At 46.2% G+C, this 19681-nt stretch overlaps 1 protein-coding gene across 1 annotated transcript in view; it reads left to right on the top strand.

Moving 5' to 3' along the window:
• Positions 1 to 19681, top strand: part of LOC138525693 (sodium/potassium-transporting ATPase subunit alpha-1-like) — a 245607-nt gene that overhangs the window by 67712 nt on the left and 158214 nt on the right. Inside the window, exons 2-3 of the mRNA XM_069635782.1 lie at positions 11867 to 11983; positions 17003 to 17062. Coding sequence (XP_069491883.1) covers positions 11867 to 11983; positions 17003 to 17062 — 177 coding nt within the window. The remainder of the gene's footprint in view (positions 1 to 11866; positions 11984 to 17002; positions 17063 to 19681) is intronic.

Below are 19681 nucleotides of genomic sequence, written 5' to 3'. Positions count from 1 at the left end.
ATGGAACGCGGGCTGAGATTAGCGGTTTCAGCCTGGGTTTCATGGAACCTGATTGGCTGCTCCCCCATCCCGGGTGCTAATGGCGATACTAAAGCACCACCTCTGAGCCCAAGCTGTGTAACCTCACTATGTAGTGCTAAGCACCTGCTAGTAGCCAAAACGAACGCTGTAGCTAAAGCACACCTATGAACAAAAACAATGTGGACTAAGGACACCAGCAGAACCCAAGGACACCTACATATGTTTTATCCCTCTGAATTGCACACTGTGCCAGTGTTTGGGCTTCTCCGGGTGGAGCTGAAGTGCCCGCTGTGGGGTATCAATAACCAGGAGACTTGTGATAGAATCCAGAGGTCTGCATTTGTGAAAGGATCGTGTGGGATCAAAAATGCAAATAGTTTTAAATGGGTTTCAACAGGTTCATAGTCACTTGAATGGTAACGGATATATTCTTGTGATAGACCTCTGAGCCTTTGTGAATAGTCTATTGCAAGGTTGCAGGCTAAAACTATGTTCACCTTTAAAAACATGCACAAACCACAAAGACCACAGAATTAGGCTTTTTAGCTAAAACGCAATCCATACAATGCAGATTATATTATTAAATCACCATATAAGTACTTCAAACTACTCCTGAAACTGATTACAATTACTCGGAAAATTCTTGAAATGGACATAATACACCCCAAGACTCTCTAAAAATAGATTTCAATTATTAGCAAAAGTACTACTTTAGGTTTATTAAATTATGAAAATATGCCACTCCTTCTCTGCCACAGTCTCCTTTCTGTACCCTCCTCATTTTGTCCACCAAGCTCTGTGTGGAAAGGCGGGCATCCCACGCGACCCATGCACATACATTGCTGTACAGGCAAATGTTGGCAGGGAAATCTCCTCAAATTAATAATGTTCCATATTAAATCATGAAAGTAACTGGGATATACAAGTTGTAAAATCTACAGACAGTCCAAAAGACCACCAAAATGTTCAAAAGAAAGAGCAATTGAAATATCGGGTAAGTTATGCAGACACAAATGCCCATAGTTAAGTATGGATTTATGTGTAACAATGGTATACGTACTGTATCCTAGTTGGATAACGTCATCTTAACAGCCGCATTTGACCTTTGCGTGGTTAGTCTACACATATAATTGAGGGCAGAAAATTCTAGTGTGTTCCAAGAACATATCACAAAACAAATCCCCATAATTCATTGCTCTTGTTTCAATGTCAACACATGTTTCGGTTGGATCTTAACAGCAAAGTGCACTAGCCGTCATCAGGACAAAAGGGGCAATTAGCCATTTGAAGTAAATGCAACATGCTGTGCTTTCAGATCAATTCAAAACAATCTACTTAATAGGATGTTGGATCAAGCCAGCAATGACATCTTCAAAGAGTAATCTTTCCAATTGCATTTCTTTACGCCAAACTTGTATGCATATGTCAGTGTTAGTGGTTGTTCAGGACAAAAGATGGAGCATTTCATTTTGATTTGATAAAATGCGCATTTCATCTTAATGAGCGCAATTATCTATAGTGCATTTCCAGGGAGCATCTTCTTTGGAGCATGCAAAGTGACTGTCCAAGCAAGGCGAGCATTAGCTGAGTTGATCATTTTTGTTTCTTTTGACAAATTCTTTACACATGACTGATATCTAGAGCCCGCAGCTGCCGAATCGTGGAAGAAGCGGGCTTTGGCTTTCTAGGCAGGCAGGAATCAGAATGGAACTGGCATCCTTCGCACCTCTCATCAAACTGGATCTTATTTCTCAAATGACATCTGTCCATCACCACAACCAAGTTGTCATGACATCCACAAACGTTGAGTTCCTCTTGTGTTCCCACTGTAATTGACCACTGCCACACACTCTCAATCCTCGCTCAAAAGCATGCCACAGAGAGTTGGCCATTCTGCACCAGACTTTATTTACACTCTTTGCTTTTCAACTTTATGGCAAGAACGTCAGCCATTCTAGCTAGACTGGTTCCCCTTGTTTATTCTAGGAATGTTGGTGGGGGAGGGTGAGGGTTTTTGCTTTTGCAGGAGATCAAGAGATACTGGGTGGCATGAAAAGGTGACAGTTTCACAAATGGAGAGTGTCCTGGCCAGTAGATCCCTGGGCACTTTGTATTACCTGGTTGTTCAGCACATACAGATTTTCTTCACCAATTGCCTGACCTTTGCTCTTACAATCTCTCAGAAGCATCCAGAAAAGGAAGAGAGGAAAGAGGTAGACTGACAGAGGTGTAGGGGAGAGTGCAAACCTGGGTATAGAATGCTTAATAGTAATATAGCAGAAGCTATACCAGCCCCTCTGAATTATGGAGTCCCACAGGGGACTTGTTTTTCACCAATCCTTTATAATATCTTTTCGCCCTCACTCTTTACCATGTTGGAAAAAAAATCAGATGTGCTCTTCAAATTATGCCGATGACACCCAGTGTCTCATCACCCTCACAGGGGACTATTTAGAGGATGTGAAACTGATGAATAAGATCTGCAACCTGATGAATGTCTGGATGTGCCGGAATGGATGGGCACCGAGCTGTGAAGAAACAGATCTCATGGTCTGTCGTTCTGTCCGTTGACTTAAAAACCTCAGCACCGATTATCATCAATTTCTTATTGGAGACCAACGATAAAATAAAGACATTGGGGGTCACGTTTGACCAATCCCTGTCCACGAAGGCCCAGGTCAGCAGTTTGATATCGTCTTCGGCCTACTATATTAGGCTATTGCACCATATTCACCCCTACCTACCCTAAAAGAGTTGTGAAACAGTGGCGAGAGCCATTATTGGTGCTAAAATTGATTATTGTGGAAGCCTCCTGGTAGGCATTGGGAAGAAAGAACTTTCAAGACTTCAGATGATACAGAATGGCCCAGTCAGGGCCATGCTGGGTCTTAAGATGTTCGATCATGTCTCCAATGCCAGGAGAAGTCTTCACTGGCTCCCCATTGAGGCAAGAATCGAATTTTGCCTCCTTTCAATCACGTTTAAATGCCCAGTGGGACAATTCCTGTCATACGTGGCAGACAAGTTAAGGAGAAAGAAAACCACAAGGAACCTGAGACCGAATGATCTCAAGTAATTGGAAGTCCCCACCACCAATTCAGTTTTTGTCAAGAGCTCCACGTTCTGGGCAGCTGCACCAAAACGTTGGAATGCGATGCCCTTGGATCTTAGAAGCTGAGAGTCTCTTGAAATATTGAAGAACAAACTTAAAACTCACCTATTTGATTAGGAAGTCTTATTTCTCTTCTTGATAGGGTAGGGTAGTCTGTTTTGTTATTACCATCTATGTTTTTGGGGACCTTTGTCCTTGGCGCCCGTATGCCTCCCGGCCCTTTGGCTGCGGCAAATCAAATGAATTAAATTAAAGTAAAAGTAAAGTAAAGCTTTCAGGAAAGAAAGCAGGGTGAGGGATAAGGAGCCAGACAGAGAAGGGGAGTAGAGATTTAGGGGGTGGAAGGATGCGAGACAGGGGTAGGTAGCAAAGTGTTGCAGAAATATAGAATTCAGTGGAAGGACAGAGAGAGGGATTTATCTGCTTATACTTGTCTCTTGCTGTGGGAATTTGCCCTGTTATAATGGATCCTTGGCCGCATTATGTACCCATGCCTGCTGCAACCAGAGCTCAAAATTCACTGGCGGTCAATTAACACATGATAATGCCTGCAGCAGTCGGAAAATGTATTCATGTATTGAGAGACTTTCTCCTTTATTGTCTCCTCCCTCTCCAGTTACATGATAAGTGTCTCTTTTTGGTTCCCATTCGCTTTACCCATTCAGTCAGCCCATGTTTTGTCTAAAAGAAAGCTTGTGCCCGAGTACCCACACTAAGCCACTGGAACTGACAACAAAGGAAGCTGCTTTTAATGTCAATGCTGACCATTTGCATAGTGCATAAAACAAATTCCATTGTCTCTTTGCACCCTAAAATTAAAGGTATTTCTAATACCCAACTCAGGGGTACCCACTGAGTGAATTGCAGAAGGAGGAAACGCTGAGCTGACCATGTTGAGATTTGATTATAAATTGTGCTCTAGCACCTTGAAGCGTCTCATGTGCTAGATGGAATTACCACTAATGATCTCGGACCCAAATAACCAGACAGATTCAAAGAGTATGGCATGGTACTACTTTATAATCAGCATAAAAATAAAGTAGGGCAATCGGGCGAATAACAGGCAGTAATGCACGCACTCACACCCAAATGTGATTATACAAAGGTTTTATACCTCAAAATGTGTCATCTATGACGTCATCCTGCCTGGTAAACTAAAATCTATTGAAAGGAGGGATTGGTTAAGGGAACATATGTACCTATAGTATATATAAGTGTTAATAACTTCATCGGCTGCCCCTTATCTGCTGGGCATGCCTTGAACCTCCTCTAAATACGTATGATACTAATTATAGTGGAAAAATGGCAGCGGGTTGGTCTTTGCAACATTGTACAGCATGTTGCTACATATACCCTTATTGGTTGGCATGCTTTCCCAGCCTTAGGCGTTCAGCTAGTTAGTAGCACGTAAGCAAAATGAAACTCAGGTGCCACATGCAACGTCAGACTACTCCCCACTTTCCCAATTAGTCTATTGTCTCTCATCGGTCAGGCCCCAAGCCAAGGCTTCTCCTTTGTAATTGACCTCAAAGCATGCCCTCTGTTCTAGGACATTCAAGGGAGTGTAGGCACACTATTATCTTTGTTTGGGCTTAATGAATAGCCCTTGTTTTCAACTTCTGAATCGCGTTTGAGGAGACAAGAATGTGTCCATATCGACCTACTATTTACTGTTATTGGATTCAATTGAATTGGGTGCCATTACCCTTTTTGGCCTCTAGAGACTTGCTCACTCCATTTTACATAGGTTTTATGCATCTTTGTCTAATACTGGGCACTTGCAGTTTTTTTCTTCTTCGCTTAATCTAAGAGAAATATGTCTTACATGGCTCATCCTTTTGACTCCCCTTGTGCCTTGCAATTATTCCTTGAAGTAGCATCCTTGATCCCAGGTCAATAGACTCCTCTTTATTCCTCACAGTAAACTGTTTTTTTTCCAGAATCACCCTACTCTGCAGCCCTAGTCTGTCTCTGAGGTAGCTTGAATGGTTTTAATAAAAGTCCGACACCCATCTTCCCATCATGACCGCTCTAGCCATATTATGTTTTCCTCTGCAGCAAGCTTCTATATGTTTGAGCTACCTTGTGTTTCTGCGTATAGACATTTATTAGTCAGCAGGTTACTTTATCTTGTTTGCATATATGATTCCATCATATTTGATTACATATTTCTCTTGTTACTTCTATTAAATCTTTATTGTTTGAGTATTTGCATATCGTATCAGTAAGTCTCAGTATCTTATTTCTATGACATCACTCTGCTCTTGTCAGATGTCACTTATAGCTCTATGATGTCCAATGGTGTGGGCAGGCATACTTAAACCCTCTCAGTGCAAGGGTACATTTGATACGGTTTGAGTGCATATCGTATCTCATACACTCTGCGATATTGGGATGATAACTGGTGTCCCACATAGGGTTCTTCTCCTACTGTTAGGGTATGACAGAGGTGCGGGTGTGGCAGCTAGGGATAACATGTCCACCTGTTCCTCTGCAAACTCATGTGTACACAGGAAGGTTTGCTTGTAATCAGAACAGAAAATAACAAACTGTGGAGTACTCGTCATACACAATCTTATATGACCCACAGCCTGTAATTAATTCTAATTCAATGAAGAAACTTATTAAAAGGAAATCTACTCAATGATTTGCATCATTCATGGTAAAAAAAGAAATCTCCTATACATTATTAAAAATATAGATTTTATTAATAAAAGCCAAAATGTGAAAACATAGACTACAATTTCATATTCACAAAGTCATATTGCCTGTACCCAATAAATCAACACAAATAATTAATATCATTGATTACAAGCACACCAACACTCACAAGAGGTGGAGCGGGAAATTGATTCTGATTCTGCTGGCATCCCAATTTGGATTTGCCGAAAAGGAATGGATCGCTGCGGATTCTTCTTACGTGGTCACCACCCGTTTTCATTAGTAGCCGCAATTACCGATCAGGGCAGTGATGTAAGAGGATTATCCTCGTGGAGCAGATGTTGGCGTTCAAACGCGTGATACGTCCGTGTTCCCGTGTTCACATCTGCTGCATGTGGATTAGGGCTAGAATCCGGTGGCGCAGGCCGCAATGCAGAAGCGGATGTCATTGGGCACACCTTGGCACAGAAAGCAACTGATGCGGGGAGCCAAAGGGCCGGGTGTATGTAAGGTTCATGATGGCACACGGCACGAGGCTTGTTTTTTGTTAGCCCTGCACAAAGGCTACTGGGTTTGCAAAACCTCAGATTTTCCGTAAGACTCTGTTCTACATCCTCCGATGCCAGAAACACCATAATGTGAATATACCTTTGGCTCAGGGGTAGTCAGGCTGTAAAGGCCTCCTTCAATACCTAAGTTGCAGTCTGATTGTAGCTGTGTTGATACAATGCACAAGAGAAACAATACAGTGGTACTCACTCCCCAGACCCACGTTCTATAGGCAAGAAAACTGGGTAAAACTACATCACTCTTGACTGAGTGTGACCTTTGAACTTTGGCATCTCTCGGAACAGTGCCCTGGACTGGGCTGCCTGGAACACCTTGAGGCCTGATGGGTGTTTTCTGATGATGTTAGTGGGGTATGAGGGGCTCAATCTTCCCTGGGCTGAGGCTGGGCTCTTCTGGGAGTTTGGCGCATAATCCAGTCCCCCCTCCCCTTCTCAACCTGAGCTGCAGTTCCCTTGCCTTGTTTAGAGAGCAGCAGGGTGACCCCTGCAGGGGTGGTGAGTCAACATGACAGCTTACATTTGCAGGTCTGCTTTGTGCACCAAGTCCCATTTGATGGGTTGAGTGCCACTTAATGTATACTGTTTTAGTGTTAGGTTTAGTGTTACATCCTCTAACAGCTTCATGAAGATTGTAGCCCTTGTAGATGGCTGCAAGGTGCATATTTTGATCTCATATTGATTGGTCGCCCTCATTCTATCTGCCGATGGGTAGCAGGTAATAAAATTGCAGCAAAAATGTTACCTGCAAAATAAAATCGTGGCTAAAATGCAGTGGTTTGACCCAGTAAAGGTGTACCCCACAATACCATTTAAGGGGAGCGGGGGTGGCCCCGCTCCCCTTAAATGGTGTAAAGGGTCCGTGGGTTGCGGGAGTGTCTCCCCTGCATCCGTTACATGATTGTGGCGGCAAAACCACTGCATTTTTGCCGCAATATTTTGTATACACAGCAATTTTTGCTGCGATTTTAAGACATGGAACATGCCGATGGATTAAACTGCTTGCGGTAAGGAAGGATCAATGCTTTGGTGGTAGTCCTGGTTCTTTGAATTAATGTACCTGTATTTTATGCTTAGGCCATTTTAAATGCAGGACTACAAGCACCAGAATGCCAAGAAAATCTGTATTGTATAGTTACTCGTGCGTAAGCTTGGACACCTTGAGCTGTCTGTGGTATTTGCAGGTCATGATGCAGAGCACAATTAAAATGAGGGTGTGAGCAAACTAAAGTGGTAACCCACAATATGTGGCTATGCTCCATGCGAGAGGGGGGTGGTGCATCCTGTATATCTTCTCCCTTTGCATTATGGTACTTTTGGATATTTCCGTTTATGAAAGCGAGTCTGCAGGAGGCAGAATTCAAGGAAAGGGGTACACTCTCCTCTGGGTTGTATTATCAAGGAAAAATCCCCTGGTTGTATAATTATCTGGAACAAATAGGCAGCTTTTTGTTAGAGATTGTGTAAAAAGAATGGGATCCATGGGATCGGTGCATGGCCCGAAATTTCAACGACAAAAATGTCGAATCCAAAAATGGCCCCGAAATAGATAATTTTTCCCTGCATCCCCTGTACCCGCTACCTCTTTACCCCTACTTACTTTTCGGCTGCACACTTCTTTCCCATGGCTCGACTCCTCCCTCCCCCTGTGACGTTAGTTCCCTCTTCCCAACGTGGGTCGGAACTGGCTCTGCAGGGTCCTTTTTTCCACCATGGGAATTTATTGTCTCCCGCCAATCATGTAATGGAAGCGGGAGACACCCCAACAACCGTACAATCCCATATTACCGTGGGTAACACCAGCATCCCCGCTGCCCTTATTCAGTAAAATCGGATTCAGTATTTTCGTAACTGCCGAATGCGCTGTAAACGCGCATTTGGCATTCAGTATTTTTTTCCCCAATATTTTCTCGGAATACCCAAAAATGTGCAGGGCTCCAAACTAAGTACACTTTTTTTTTGCTTTTGAATCAAGCAAACAGCAAAACGTGATCAGTTTATCCTTTCTTTCACAAATTAATCCGCTCCTGGCCTTTGGTGGGGATTTAGCTTTAAAAGTCACATGGCCTGTCACATGAGAAGTTTCAATGACCTTTTGGAATTGTTCCAACAAAAGCGTCACCCAAGAGGACATTGCACCATGCCTCGTTTACCATTACTGCTGCCTGCCTGGCAGCCCTGGACAAGCACAGCAAGAAGCTTTTATGAGGGAACCCTGGTCATGACTAAGGCCCCAGTGGTGGCTCCACTATAATGAGTGGTATGGCGTCGACCGGCCATCCATCATGGGAGGAGCCAATCAGTCAGAGGGAAAAACCTGGGCGCTCCCTCAGCTGCAATGAGGAGCTGAGGAACTACTCCGGAAGCATGGTGTGAAGGAAACCAGGCTTCCTGTGGTTGAGAGTACCCCAGAGAGTGCTTGCCCAATGGGCATGATGGCTTGGCTACAGACCATTGAGGTGAAGGAAGCGCTCCGGCGCATCCACATCCTTAGGCCTGTGAATCTCTTGCCACACTACAGAAACCAGGACACTCTGCTTCCTGGTTCCTGTGTGCAGAGTGCATGGAGTGGAAATCCAGGATAAAAGGATCAGGCAGGGAATGGGCAGTCCAGGGCTGAGGCAGCCTTTGTGTGTATGAGTGTATGCATGCATACGTGGGGTTGTGTGTGGCTGTGTGCGTTTGTGAATGTGTTTATGTGTGCGCGAGTACAGTGTGTGTGAATGAATGCAGCATTGAGCGTGGACTGGGGGACAGGGAAGAAGGACTGCTGGTGGCCAGTTGGGGTGGAAGTAGAGGTTCCCTCAAAGTGGCGGCCCAGCAAAGAGATTTATTTCACCGCCAATTTGAAATTATCTTCTTACAGTGACCATGCAGACATTTTTGGGCAAATGCCAGCGTGTCTGTGTACTTACAGAAGCAGTACCAGCCAAATCCATCATGGGTATTTACTCACAGTAGTAGTACTCTGATTATTAGCCAAATCTATCATGAGTGTGTACTTAGTGGCAATGCTGACATGTTGCGGGCATAGGATCTTGAAAATGTGTTGGGAGATTCCACTGTGTACTAATGGTGACTTGGCAACTATTTGATTTTTCATTTTTTATCATACAGACCAAGAGTGTAGTATCGTTTTTTAGACAACTTTTTCAGCGTATATTGAAAAATAAAAATGCACCATTTTAACCCAATTTTCAGAGAGAAAAAACACCACATGTTCACATGGTTGTGTTGTGCTCCCTGGTCACACAGTCGCTCACGCTCATTATTTTAGAAATGCTTAAATCCTACTAAAACAAATGGAACCTCAATGCCATGCATTGGGGAAGTTAATTTCTCCCGCTTTCTATGAACAAATCATGTGTTAGGCCACTCCATTAAAACAAAAATCATAATATACACACCTTGGACTTCGGTCCCCTGAGGTAGGGTGACCAGACGTCCGAATTTTGACGGGACTGTCCCAGAATTGGGTGCTCTGTCCCCCTTTCGCAAGATCACTTTTCCTTTGGAAAATGCAGAGGTCAGGTCCTGGTTTTTGGTAGTAGGTTTTTATAGGTGGTAGGCAGGAAATTTACAATCTCACTCAGAAGAAATGCTGCTTTTTATGAGTTAAGATAGTGGCAGTTTGTGATAAATTAATTATATTATGTGTTTATGTCTCCCAGGGCCAATAGCTCCCCGGGCCCAGTAGCCCCCCGCCACACCTGCTCGGGGGAGTCTTTCAAGGGGTCCCCCGAGCTGGCGTAGTCGAAGAAGGCGCAGCAGGTCCCGTATTGTTATTAAATGCGCATGCGGGCGCGTTTAACAGCAATAGGGTGCTGATGCAAGAGCATCAGCACCCTATTGAAATGATTATCCCCTCGCTCCAACGCAGGAGCGGGGTGGTTTTCATTAAAATAGGGCGCTCATGCATTAGTATGAGCGCCCTATTCTAGTGATTAACACCCTGCTCAGGCGTCTGAGCGGGGAGTTAAAAAAAAAACAGTTGGGGCGCTGCCGCCGCTAAGGCTGTCACTGATGCCACCAGTAACACTTAAACCTCCTTCTCCTCCAACTGCTACTGAAGTGTAGTGCCTTGACAGCCACTTTCAAGAGTTAGTCCTACTTTTATGTAAGATGCCCTGTCCCTCTTTTTTCACTTTTTAAATCTGGTCACCCTACCCCGAGGGCATTCACCTAGAGTGCTTTGAGGCCATGCCAGTGGAAAAAGGCGCTATACAAATGATACATTACATTACATATATGCCACAGTGAGGCACACCTCTGACTAAATAGGTCATCTTCAGCTGACACTAGGATAAAAGGAAGGCATGGGGCAAGGGGGGCTGCCAATTATCATTTCATTTCCTTTAATTTTTTAAAAAAGTGACATTTTAAAAAGGTAACTGCAGGTGGGTGCTGTTGCTGCAGATGCCCAAAACTTGCCATATGTCAGCAGCGAAGAAAGGAGGGGTAAACATGTTGGGGACTTACCTAAGGGCGCCTTTCACTCCTTTAAGGAGACACAATCCCCTTAACACCCCTGGTTGATGTTGCTCCTTCCCACCACACTCCTCCTACCCCCTCGTTGCTCATTAAACATTTTCCAATTAGTGCTATCAGAGAACCAGGCCTCACAAACGTGCGGCGACCATGAAATGTGATCACTAGATGGAGCCACAGGCGGGCCTCCTTCAAACCAAAGATGACCTCCTTGAAATCCAAGATGGCCTCCTTGAAATCCAAGATGGCCGCCTGGAGGACACCAGGAGCCGTCCCCACCGCTGCTGTCTCTCCCTGCTGCGCCACGGCTCCTGCTGACCTTGCCCGTCTCAAGGACACGCCCGCGGCCGCGCTCAGCCCGAGCTGAAAGCGGGCTTCCTCTGATAGATGACCGCGTTTTAATTGGAATCCTCTGGCCAGGCGGAGGGACACCCCTCTCCCTCTCTCGCCTGGCGGCGCACGGCGGCTGCCGGCGCGGATGCAGCGGGTTATCACAGGAGACATGTTGTCATTTTCCCGCAAGGCACAAAGCGCGCCGCTCTTTATCAAACACCTGCAGACGCGTCAGCTGCCGAGGTGTGCAGCCCCCCCCCCCAGCCTGCTGCTGGTGTGTGCTTTTCTATATTGCAAAATCGAGAGCTCATGGATTAAGGCTCAGGACCAACCTGCACTTCAAAGGTGCGAGTAATGCAAAGGCAGGGCTGCCTCAACCTTGTATCATTTGCATTGAGTGCAACTGGGTCTTTATTTTACAGTGGTTAGAAGCACGGGGAAAGCACTTAATGAAAACAGAATTGATAACATGTTTTGCTCTGCTACTACAGTGAAAATGTACAGGGGGGAAAAAGGGTTGGAATAAGTATTTGACAGCATTTTCCCTGACAGCATGCAACAGCCTCTGAATAACAAAATGCATTATAAATACATAATTTAATTACGTCTCTATGTCAACGTGCCTTTGCATATGAATTTGTACATTTGAATCTAACAACTTCTTTATGCACGTTTTTGTCTCCAGGCAGGACAAGATAGCTATGAGCCCGCCGCCACGTCAGAAAATGACACCACCACAAAAAAGGGGAGGAAGGCGGCTAAAGAACGAAACATGGACGAGCTCAAGAAGGAAGTGTCCATGGTAAGGGGCGATGCTCCCTGTACAATGCTGTAGATCATTGTTCTGCACAACCCAATGCCTTCCTCCAAGCTGAGGACTCCTGGAACCCCAGGCATGGCAGTAATCGTATCTCCAGATCCTTGACAGAGTGGATTGGCCTTTTCCGTAGATTTGTCTTAAGATTTAGGGTTCTGTAAAGGAGAGCACTACTGCCATCCTCCAAAGAGCCCTATATGCAGCCCCACTTCCCTACTGGGACCTAGGAGACTCTTGCGTCGCATTGGGGGATGTTCAACTTTTTTTAATATTCCCAGCGCTCTTGTGCTGGAGTTAGAAAAAAGGTCTGAAAATGTGTAGACCTTTCTTGGTGTGCTGTGGGTGTCGGAGGGAGGCTCAGGCCAGCAGTGAGGGGGTGAGTGGTGTTGGTTCGCACCTCAATGGCTGGTGATATTTTGCAGGTCAACAAACATTTGGACTGGGGTCGTGAGAAATCTTGCTGGGTATTTCGGACCAGCTCCCACACTCCTAAGGTGAACTACACATGCCTATCGAAGCAGATAAGAGAAGTTTGACTGGTTAATTACAAATAAACATTGCAAAAAATAGACACTAATAACTAGCTCCAAGATGCAGCTGGAATCAGCTTTTTTTTCCCAATAGCAGATCAATGGATGACCATGAATTCAAGCTATTTGTAGTTGGTCAAGGGGAATTTTTAGGAGATGTCACAGATAACTGGCCTAACTGTTGCCACACAGATCCCTGGCAAGAACCGTATTTTTTAAATTCTTTAGTGCTAGGAATGTGTTCCTTTTGGTAAGGGTTGCACAAGGCTGTCCATATAAGTCATTTTTGCATGTGATGCATTGCTTGTGATCGTGGTCATATTCGAAGGAAGTGGGGTGTAGGGTATGTGTGCACCAAGCACATTGAAGGTAAGGTCTTGTATAGTGCAATAAAGCTGGCCGCGCTGTGTGTGGCTCTGTAAAAAAAAGGGTGTTGCTTAGGGCTCTTGTAGGTAGGATAGTGTGGAAAGGCATGGAGCTGAAAGTTTGTTGTGTAGGCCAGAAGCACCCGTTACCTGAGTGCTGGGTATGGATTCTGCTGCGTAAGTGCAGATAGGCTCTTCCTCTCGGAATGGGCTGACCTGGCATCTTCTCTCCTTTCCTCCTCCTCCTCCTCCCAACATCTCCTGCTGGGGGATCTCAACATCCACCTTGACTCTCTTGTCTCTTCAGGACCTTTCCACAACCTATGCGATTCTCTCTGTCCATTCTACCTTCTGGTCTGACGCACACTGCTGGCCACACCTTGGATGCTCTCATCTCCACAGACATCCCTCTCTCTATCCCTCTCACTACCTCACTCTCCTGGACGGATCACTTTCTTCTCTCTTCTCATGTGAAGCTTTCTTCACCTTTAACACTGGCACAGTCTGCATTGTCTCCCACTTTCAAGGTCACCCAGCCCATGCATAGAGTCTCAGGGGCTGCCTTTGCCTCTACCTACTCTCCTCCTCCTACTCTTGCAGCTGACTCCCACCCTGACACAGCCCTCTCTAACTTTCACCTTTCTGTCTCCAACACTCTCGTCATCCTCGCGCCTGTCATGAGGGGCCATCTGAATCCTGCCAAAAAGTGCAACTCTTGTCATGACTCTTATTTGCTGGCTTTAAACGCAAGTGCAGGGCAGCAGAACGGAAATGGGGATCGTCAGGTGCACCCTCTGACAAGCTGGCCTGCCGTCTTCTGCCAAGGCAATATAGACTCTGTATCTGGTTAAGAAAAGAATCCATGTACAAGCCTGCATCTCCACGGTATCCAACACGGCTGACCTTTTCAAAGTCTGCAAGGAACTCCAACCCCTCTGCAGCCTCATCCTCCACTACACCCACCCAGGCCCTTTGCACGGCCCTGGCTGCACACTTCAATGCCAAAACACAGGACATCCTGTTCTCTCCCTCCTATGCACCCAGTCATGCACCATCAACTCTTGGGCCCCCCTCGGCTGTCCGCACCCCTCCCCCTTTTCTCCCTCTCCCCTGTCACACCTGAGGAGGTTTCCAGACAAGTCTGGTCTATGAAAGCCTCTTCCAAACAGGTGGACCCCTGGCCCTCCAAAACCATCAAGGATGACATCGACTCTCTCACTCCAGCCTTGGCAGACCTCTGCAACCTCTCCCTCGCCACTGGAGTTTTTCCCACTTCTCTCAAGCGCTCTCTTGTGCACCCTCCACTCAAAAATCCCTCTGCCGACCCTTATATTCCAGAAATCTATTGCCCAATCTTTATCACTCCTTTCCTGGGCAAACTCTTGGAGAAGTTGGCTGTCTCTCAGCTTACCCTCCACATCGACTCTGTTGGCTGTCTCCATGACCATCAGTCTGGCTTTAGAGCACCCAGAGGCACATACACTGCTCTTCTGAACACCAGTGAATACCTGCTCTCAAATCTCGACTCTAACTCTTCCTCTGTCCTATCCTTCTTGACCTCTCTTCGGCATTTGATACAGTAAACCACAACATCCTGACCTCCCATCTGCGTGATACTCTGGGCATCACAGACAAGGCCTTGGCCTGGCTAGCGTCCTTTCTCTTAGATCGTCCTTCCCAGGTGGAACTTGAGTCCTTTTTCTCCGCTATTACTCTCTCTACTTGTGGTGTTCCCCAGGGATCTAATCTATCCCCCTGGTTTGTCAGTGCTATGCAGATGACACAAAGCTCTCTTTCAGGCTTCCTCAGCCTCTTCCTCCTCCTTGCTCACCCCTGACTGTCTGTCCACAATTCAGTCCTGGTGTGCTGCTAATGATCTCTGCCTTAATGCCATTAAGACAGAGATTGTCTTCATTGGAACCCCTGCTCCCGCTTTCCCACCTTTACTCTGGCCGGCCTTCCTTGGTCCTGCGCCCTCACCCTCCAGTGAGGCAAGAAATCTGAGGGTTATCTTTGACTCCACTCTCTCCTTCTCTTCTCACATCTCGGACATCTCTAAAAAGTCCCACTACCAGCTGTCCTCCTCAGAGGTATTCTACCCTTTCTCACTTTCCCCCAGAGGCTCACCATCTCCAGAGCCCTGGTTCTCTCTAGACTGGACTAATGTAACAGTCTCTTTCTCAATCTTCCTACTTCTACCCTCCGACTTCTTCAATTTATCCAGAACAAAACCGCGACACCTATCCCTGGCCTCAAGCCCAATGACCACATCTCTCTGGCACTGAAATCCCTCCACTGGCTCCCTGTGGCTGCAAGGATCAAGTTCAAGTCCCTCTGCATAGTCCACAAGGTGTTCTGGGGCCCACCCTACCTACAACAATCTCTTCCTAAATACTCTACTTCTAGAGCCTTCCGCCCGGTCTCCTCCAACTCTTTGCGGGTGAGTCGTTTCTCAAAAAAGAGATTTGGAGGTAGATCTCTATCCTCTGCAGGTGCCTCCTTCTGGAACAGCCTCCCTGCCTCTCTCTGTCTGGAGCCGGACCTCCACAAGTTCCGGAAACTCCTCAAGACCTTCCTCTTCTCTTCCTCTTTCTCTCTCCCTCTCCCCTGAAAACCTCCTTTCTCTTCTCTCCTGCTTCCCTCCTCCTTTATCCTCCCGAACTCTGCTCAGTTTCGCTGACTGGTCGCCTGGTGCACCTCCAAGCCTCACAGGTTCCAGACTCCCCCATCAGTCCTACACTTGCCTCCTGGCCCTGCACTCTGCGTGGCACTACTGAACGCGAAATACTTTCCATGAGAGGAGCAACTTCTCTGTACTTAACCCAGGCCCCTTATGGACTGGGCACACTTGCCCCCCCCTCACACTTCCTGTCTGGGCACTTGCATGACCTTTAATGCACTGGGCCTAGCAAGATCATTTGTCCTGTCCTCCCTTTGTCTCCCCTCCCTTGCTGGTTGCGCATGAAACACTTGTGCGTAGGCGCATTAGGGATGACCAATCATCAATCAATGTCCTTTTCTCTCTCCCCACTCTTTGTCATGCACTTGTACTATCTGACAAGTCGTTAGGAATAGTACGGCAGCTTATTGATTGTATGCTCTCCCGCCCCCTCTCTCCTTCCCTCCTGTCATGCACTAGTAGAAATGCCTCAGGCCTAGTATGCTAGTTAATTTTGTTAGATCATTCAGAAACTTCAAGTACAAAGAATGACTACTGTATTCCCTTGTTCCCTTCCCGCCTTGAAGAGCTTTGAAGGATTTCACTTGTGTATAAGCGCTTTACAAATAAACAATTATAATCCTCTCTGTGATAACTCGTACCTTACTCTCCTCAAGTGCAGTGCCGTTGGCCATGGCCGTTTGACCACTAATCTACTTTGGCTAAGTATTGTGTAATACATGTGGGACATTATAATATGCAGCTCAGCAATTGCTCTATGGTGATTTGGATTAATGCGGGTGGGGCGGGCTCCCGTCGATTATCCCCCTAAAGAAGGTGTGTTTAGCTCGGTATCCGGTCATTGCATCGACAACCAAAGCATCGACAGCCATACCATCTAAAAAAAAGCATCTAATAAAAAAGTATCTAATGCATTTTTTAGATGGTAAAGGGTTTAGTTTAATAAAAATGGGGTTTAAAGGTTAAAAAAGGGGTTTGGGGGTACCCCCATTAAAAAAAGTAAGAAAAAAAAACATTGGGTGCTTTTTTTTTAGATGGTATGGTATTAGATGCTTTGGCTGTCGATGGAATGACTATAAACCTTTTAGCTCTAGTCCATTGAGGCCTGCAACACCAGGTTTTCAGGCCGCTGGCTATGAACAGAAAACCCCATTTTGAACGAACGCATGCCAATTCTTCTTGTATGGTCACCCTGAAAACTTGGTAGGAATTCAGTCTTCAGGGAACGGAGATGGGCACGCTTGCAGATCAGGGATTGTTATGCAGCTGGAGCCTGTCATAATGCCCAAGCGAAAGTAGACCTAGGTTCACGTGCACGCTCTGGCTCTTCTGCGTTCCAATTACACGGACAAACGACTTGAACCACAACTTGTGCCCACTTCTGTGATGCCCTCCGTCTAACCTGCTCCTCTCTCATTCTCGCCACCAGGATGAACACAAGCTCACCTTGGACGAGCTCCATCGGAAGTTTGGAACAGACCTGACCCGTGTACGTAGAGGGTTCTTTTTCACAATTAGTATTTTATTTGGTAACAGTTTGCATGATACATACAGTATTTGTGTTTGGAGGTTTTCTAAGTGTGGTGTGTGCAGTCTGCCCGGTCTTCTGTCATCATTGTTGTCCGTATGTTGGATTGTAGGTTCTGTTGGGGAATCGACTACTTGTAATCCTTTGACTGCCCCTTCAGAGATTCCTCATTACAGCTCAGCCGGAAGTGGCATTGTCCTTTGCACATGTCACGGCACTTAAGGATAAGGAGGTGTGAGGAACGCCACACCCAAGCCATGAAACCTTCTCCTTATACCAAGCAACAACACATTGAAAGTCAACTGTAGTGCCAACTAGAAATCATAAAATATTGTTAACAAATCTATGTAAAAAATGACAATGGTCCAACTAAACCTTCTGAAATGGGGTATGCCCAGCATATGGCATTCACCCTCTTTTCCCTCGAACCACCTCCCAATCTCCCACCTTCTCTTCATCTCCAAAACACACCAATGGCTTCTCTTTAGCTGGTTCACTCACTGCTCTAAACCGCAAACTGCTGCAACTCCATGAAATTGGAAAATCACAGAATGCAAAACACTCCCGAAGACATCTTTCACCCCATCTCTCATTTCATGGGCTTTCCTTGCCATGGCCAACTTTCCTCCATCCTCATACATATTTAACACTCTGGGCCTCATTACGACTTTGGAGGTAGCCATGGCGCTATTGGCACCATGGCTGCCTCCAAAACTGTGTCCAGGTCCGGGTTCCCTGAATGGGGAAATACCGGGCTATTCCGAGTATGGAGGGCCCGGTATTTCCCCATTCAGGGAATCCGGACCTTCCCCATTCCCATTCGAGCCCCCATAGGGTTCAATGGGAATGGGAAGGGAGCTAACAATGGGCCCATTACAAGATGCCCGTTGTTAGCTCCCTGGTTCCCTCGCGGGACCTGCTATGGACGTCTGGATAAACCAGACGTCCACATCGGGTCCCACGAGGGAACCTCGTAATAGTGCGGAATGCGTTTAACGGCGCCAGCACCATTACCGGCGCCATTAAACGCATTCCGCACAACTTGTAATGAGGCCCTCTGTGTCCTTTGCTACTGTTGATCGCAACATACTCCTGGCAACGGTGTGTGCAGTTTTACCATTACTGCCTCCATTAATGCCCCATTGCCGTCCCACTTTCTGTGCTCACCTCACTTCCTGCGGGTGTCCTTTTTAAGACCCTGTGTGGTGGCAACACATATTCTCTCTGCATAGAACCCCCACTGTGCAGTCTTTTGTTATCTTATGCAGCTACAACTACCACAAAACCCTGGGTCTACACGCCTTAAGCCTCGGCTTTGCTAGTATAAAGATTTGTATTTTGGAGGTATTTTATATGCTGTGAAGGATTCAAGGATTGTTCCAGAAATAAGCAGCAGCATCTAAAGTGAATTGGCCTCCACCCATACACCTTTATTTAAACACTGACTCCTCCAGTTATGACTTGAGCAGAGTGTGCACACCTAGAACTCCTCATTCAGATTTACTGAACAACTCCTTGCCTATGATGCCCAAATCTTCGACCTCCTTGATTTCCCATGTAGGCTCACTTCACTACCGCACAGCCAACAACATCTCTGCTGCCTGAGACGCACCATCCCTTCTCCCATCTCTTTCCCTCTGGGCTTAGTACCCCTCTCTGCCAGCTGCCACAGGGTTCATTTTGACAGTGGAATAAGGCTGTTAGCCTTCCTCATTCCAAGCACCGCCTCTTTCTGTTACCCCCTGATAACAAAGTGCACCATCAGTGAAGGCTCCACTCCCCAGAAGAAATAGACACCAATAAACTGGGCTATTACAAAAGGCTCCTCCTAGGTCTTGCCCACTACTCCTTGTGACCCCTTGGGAAAAGTCCCCCATTTTGCAGCCTTTATGTGGCCAATGATCCCCAGATATTAAGCAGGTTGACTCATTTGCCCCCATTGTGTGCAAACCATCTTCCTTTCTCCACTGACTTCACTGTTCAATGACAAACACAGCACCACCCATAACTGTGCTCCCTTAACATGCAGGCCATTTTACTTCTTGGGCCACATTTTATTGTAAAGTCCCCAGTAAACATTTTCTTAAAATTGACACTGAACTCCTAATGACCACTGCCCCTATGGCTGATGTGCATGCAAAGGGGTATCATGGCACCTCTCTGCACTTAAATATGCCACAGATGTGACGCCATCTTGTAGGGTCTCACTCTCCACCCATCCCCCGCCATCCAGATGATTGTTTGCTTTCACTGTAAAGACTCTGTGTACCCTTCAATGTTACTCCAGAATATAATTTCTATTGGAGGTGGCATGCCAACGTACATATAGGAATTGTCATTGGAGACAGGCTAGATGGCTCACAAGGGAACATATACATTTTTGGTGCTGGGTCTAGCATTTGTAAAGAGCCTACAAACTATGTGGCATTATGCCAGTTTGACCCATCTGATCACACACTAAATGTGCGGCATGGGCCCTACACTCCCCATATGTGGTTGGAGTGCCGGGATCAATGGGAAGGGTCACAGTCCTTCTACTCTACTGCACCAAACTTGTAGTGCCGGGAATTGAAGGGGTTG

This window comes from Ambystoma mexicanum, chromosome 7p, assembly GCF_040938575.1.
Source record: "Ambystoma mexicanum isolate Mex_15411 chromosome 7p, UKY_AmexF1_1, whole genome shotgun sequence".
In the NCBI taxonomy this organism is placed as follows: Eukaryota; Metazoa; Chordata; class Amphibia; order Caudata; family Ambystomatidae; genus Ambystoma; species Ambystoma mexicanum.
This window is presented reverse-complemented; position numbering and strand designations above follow the sequence as displayed.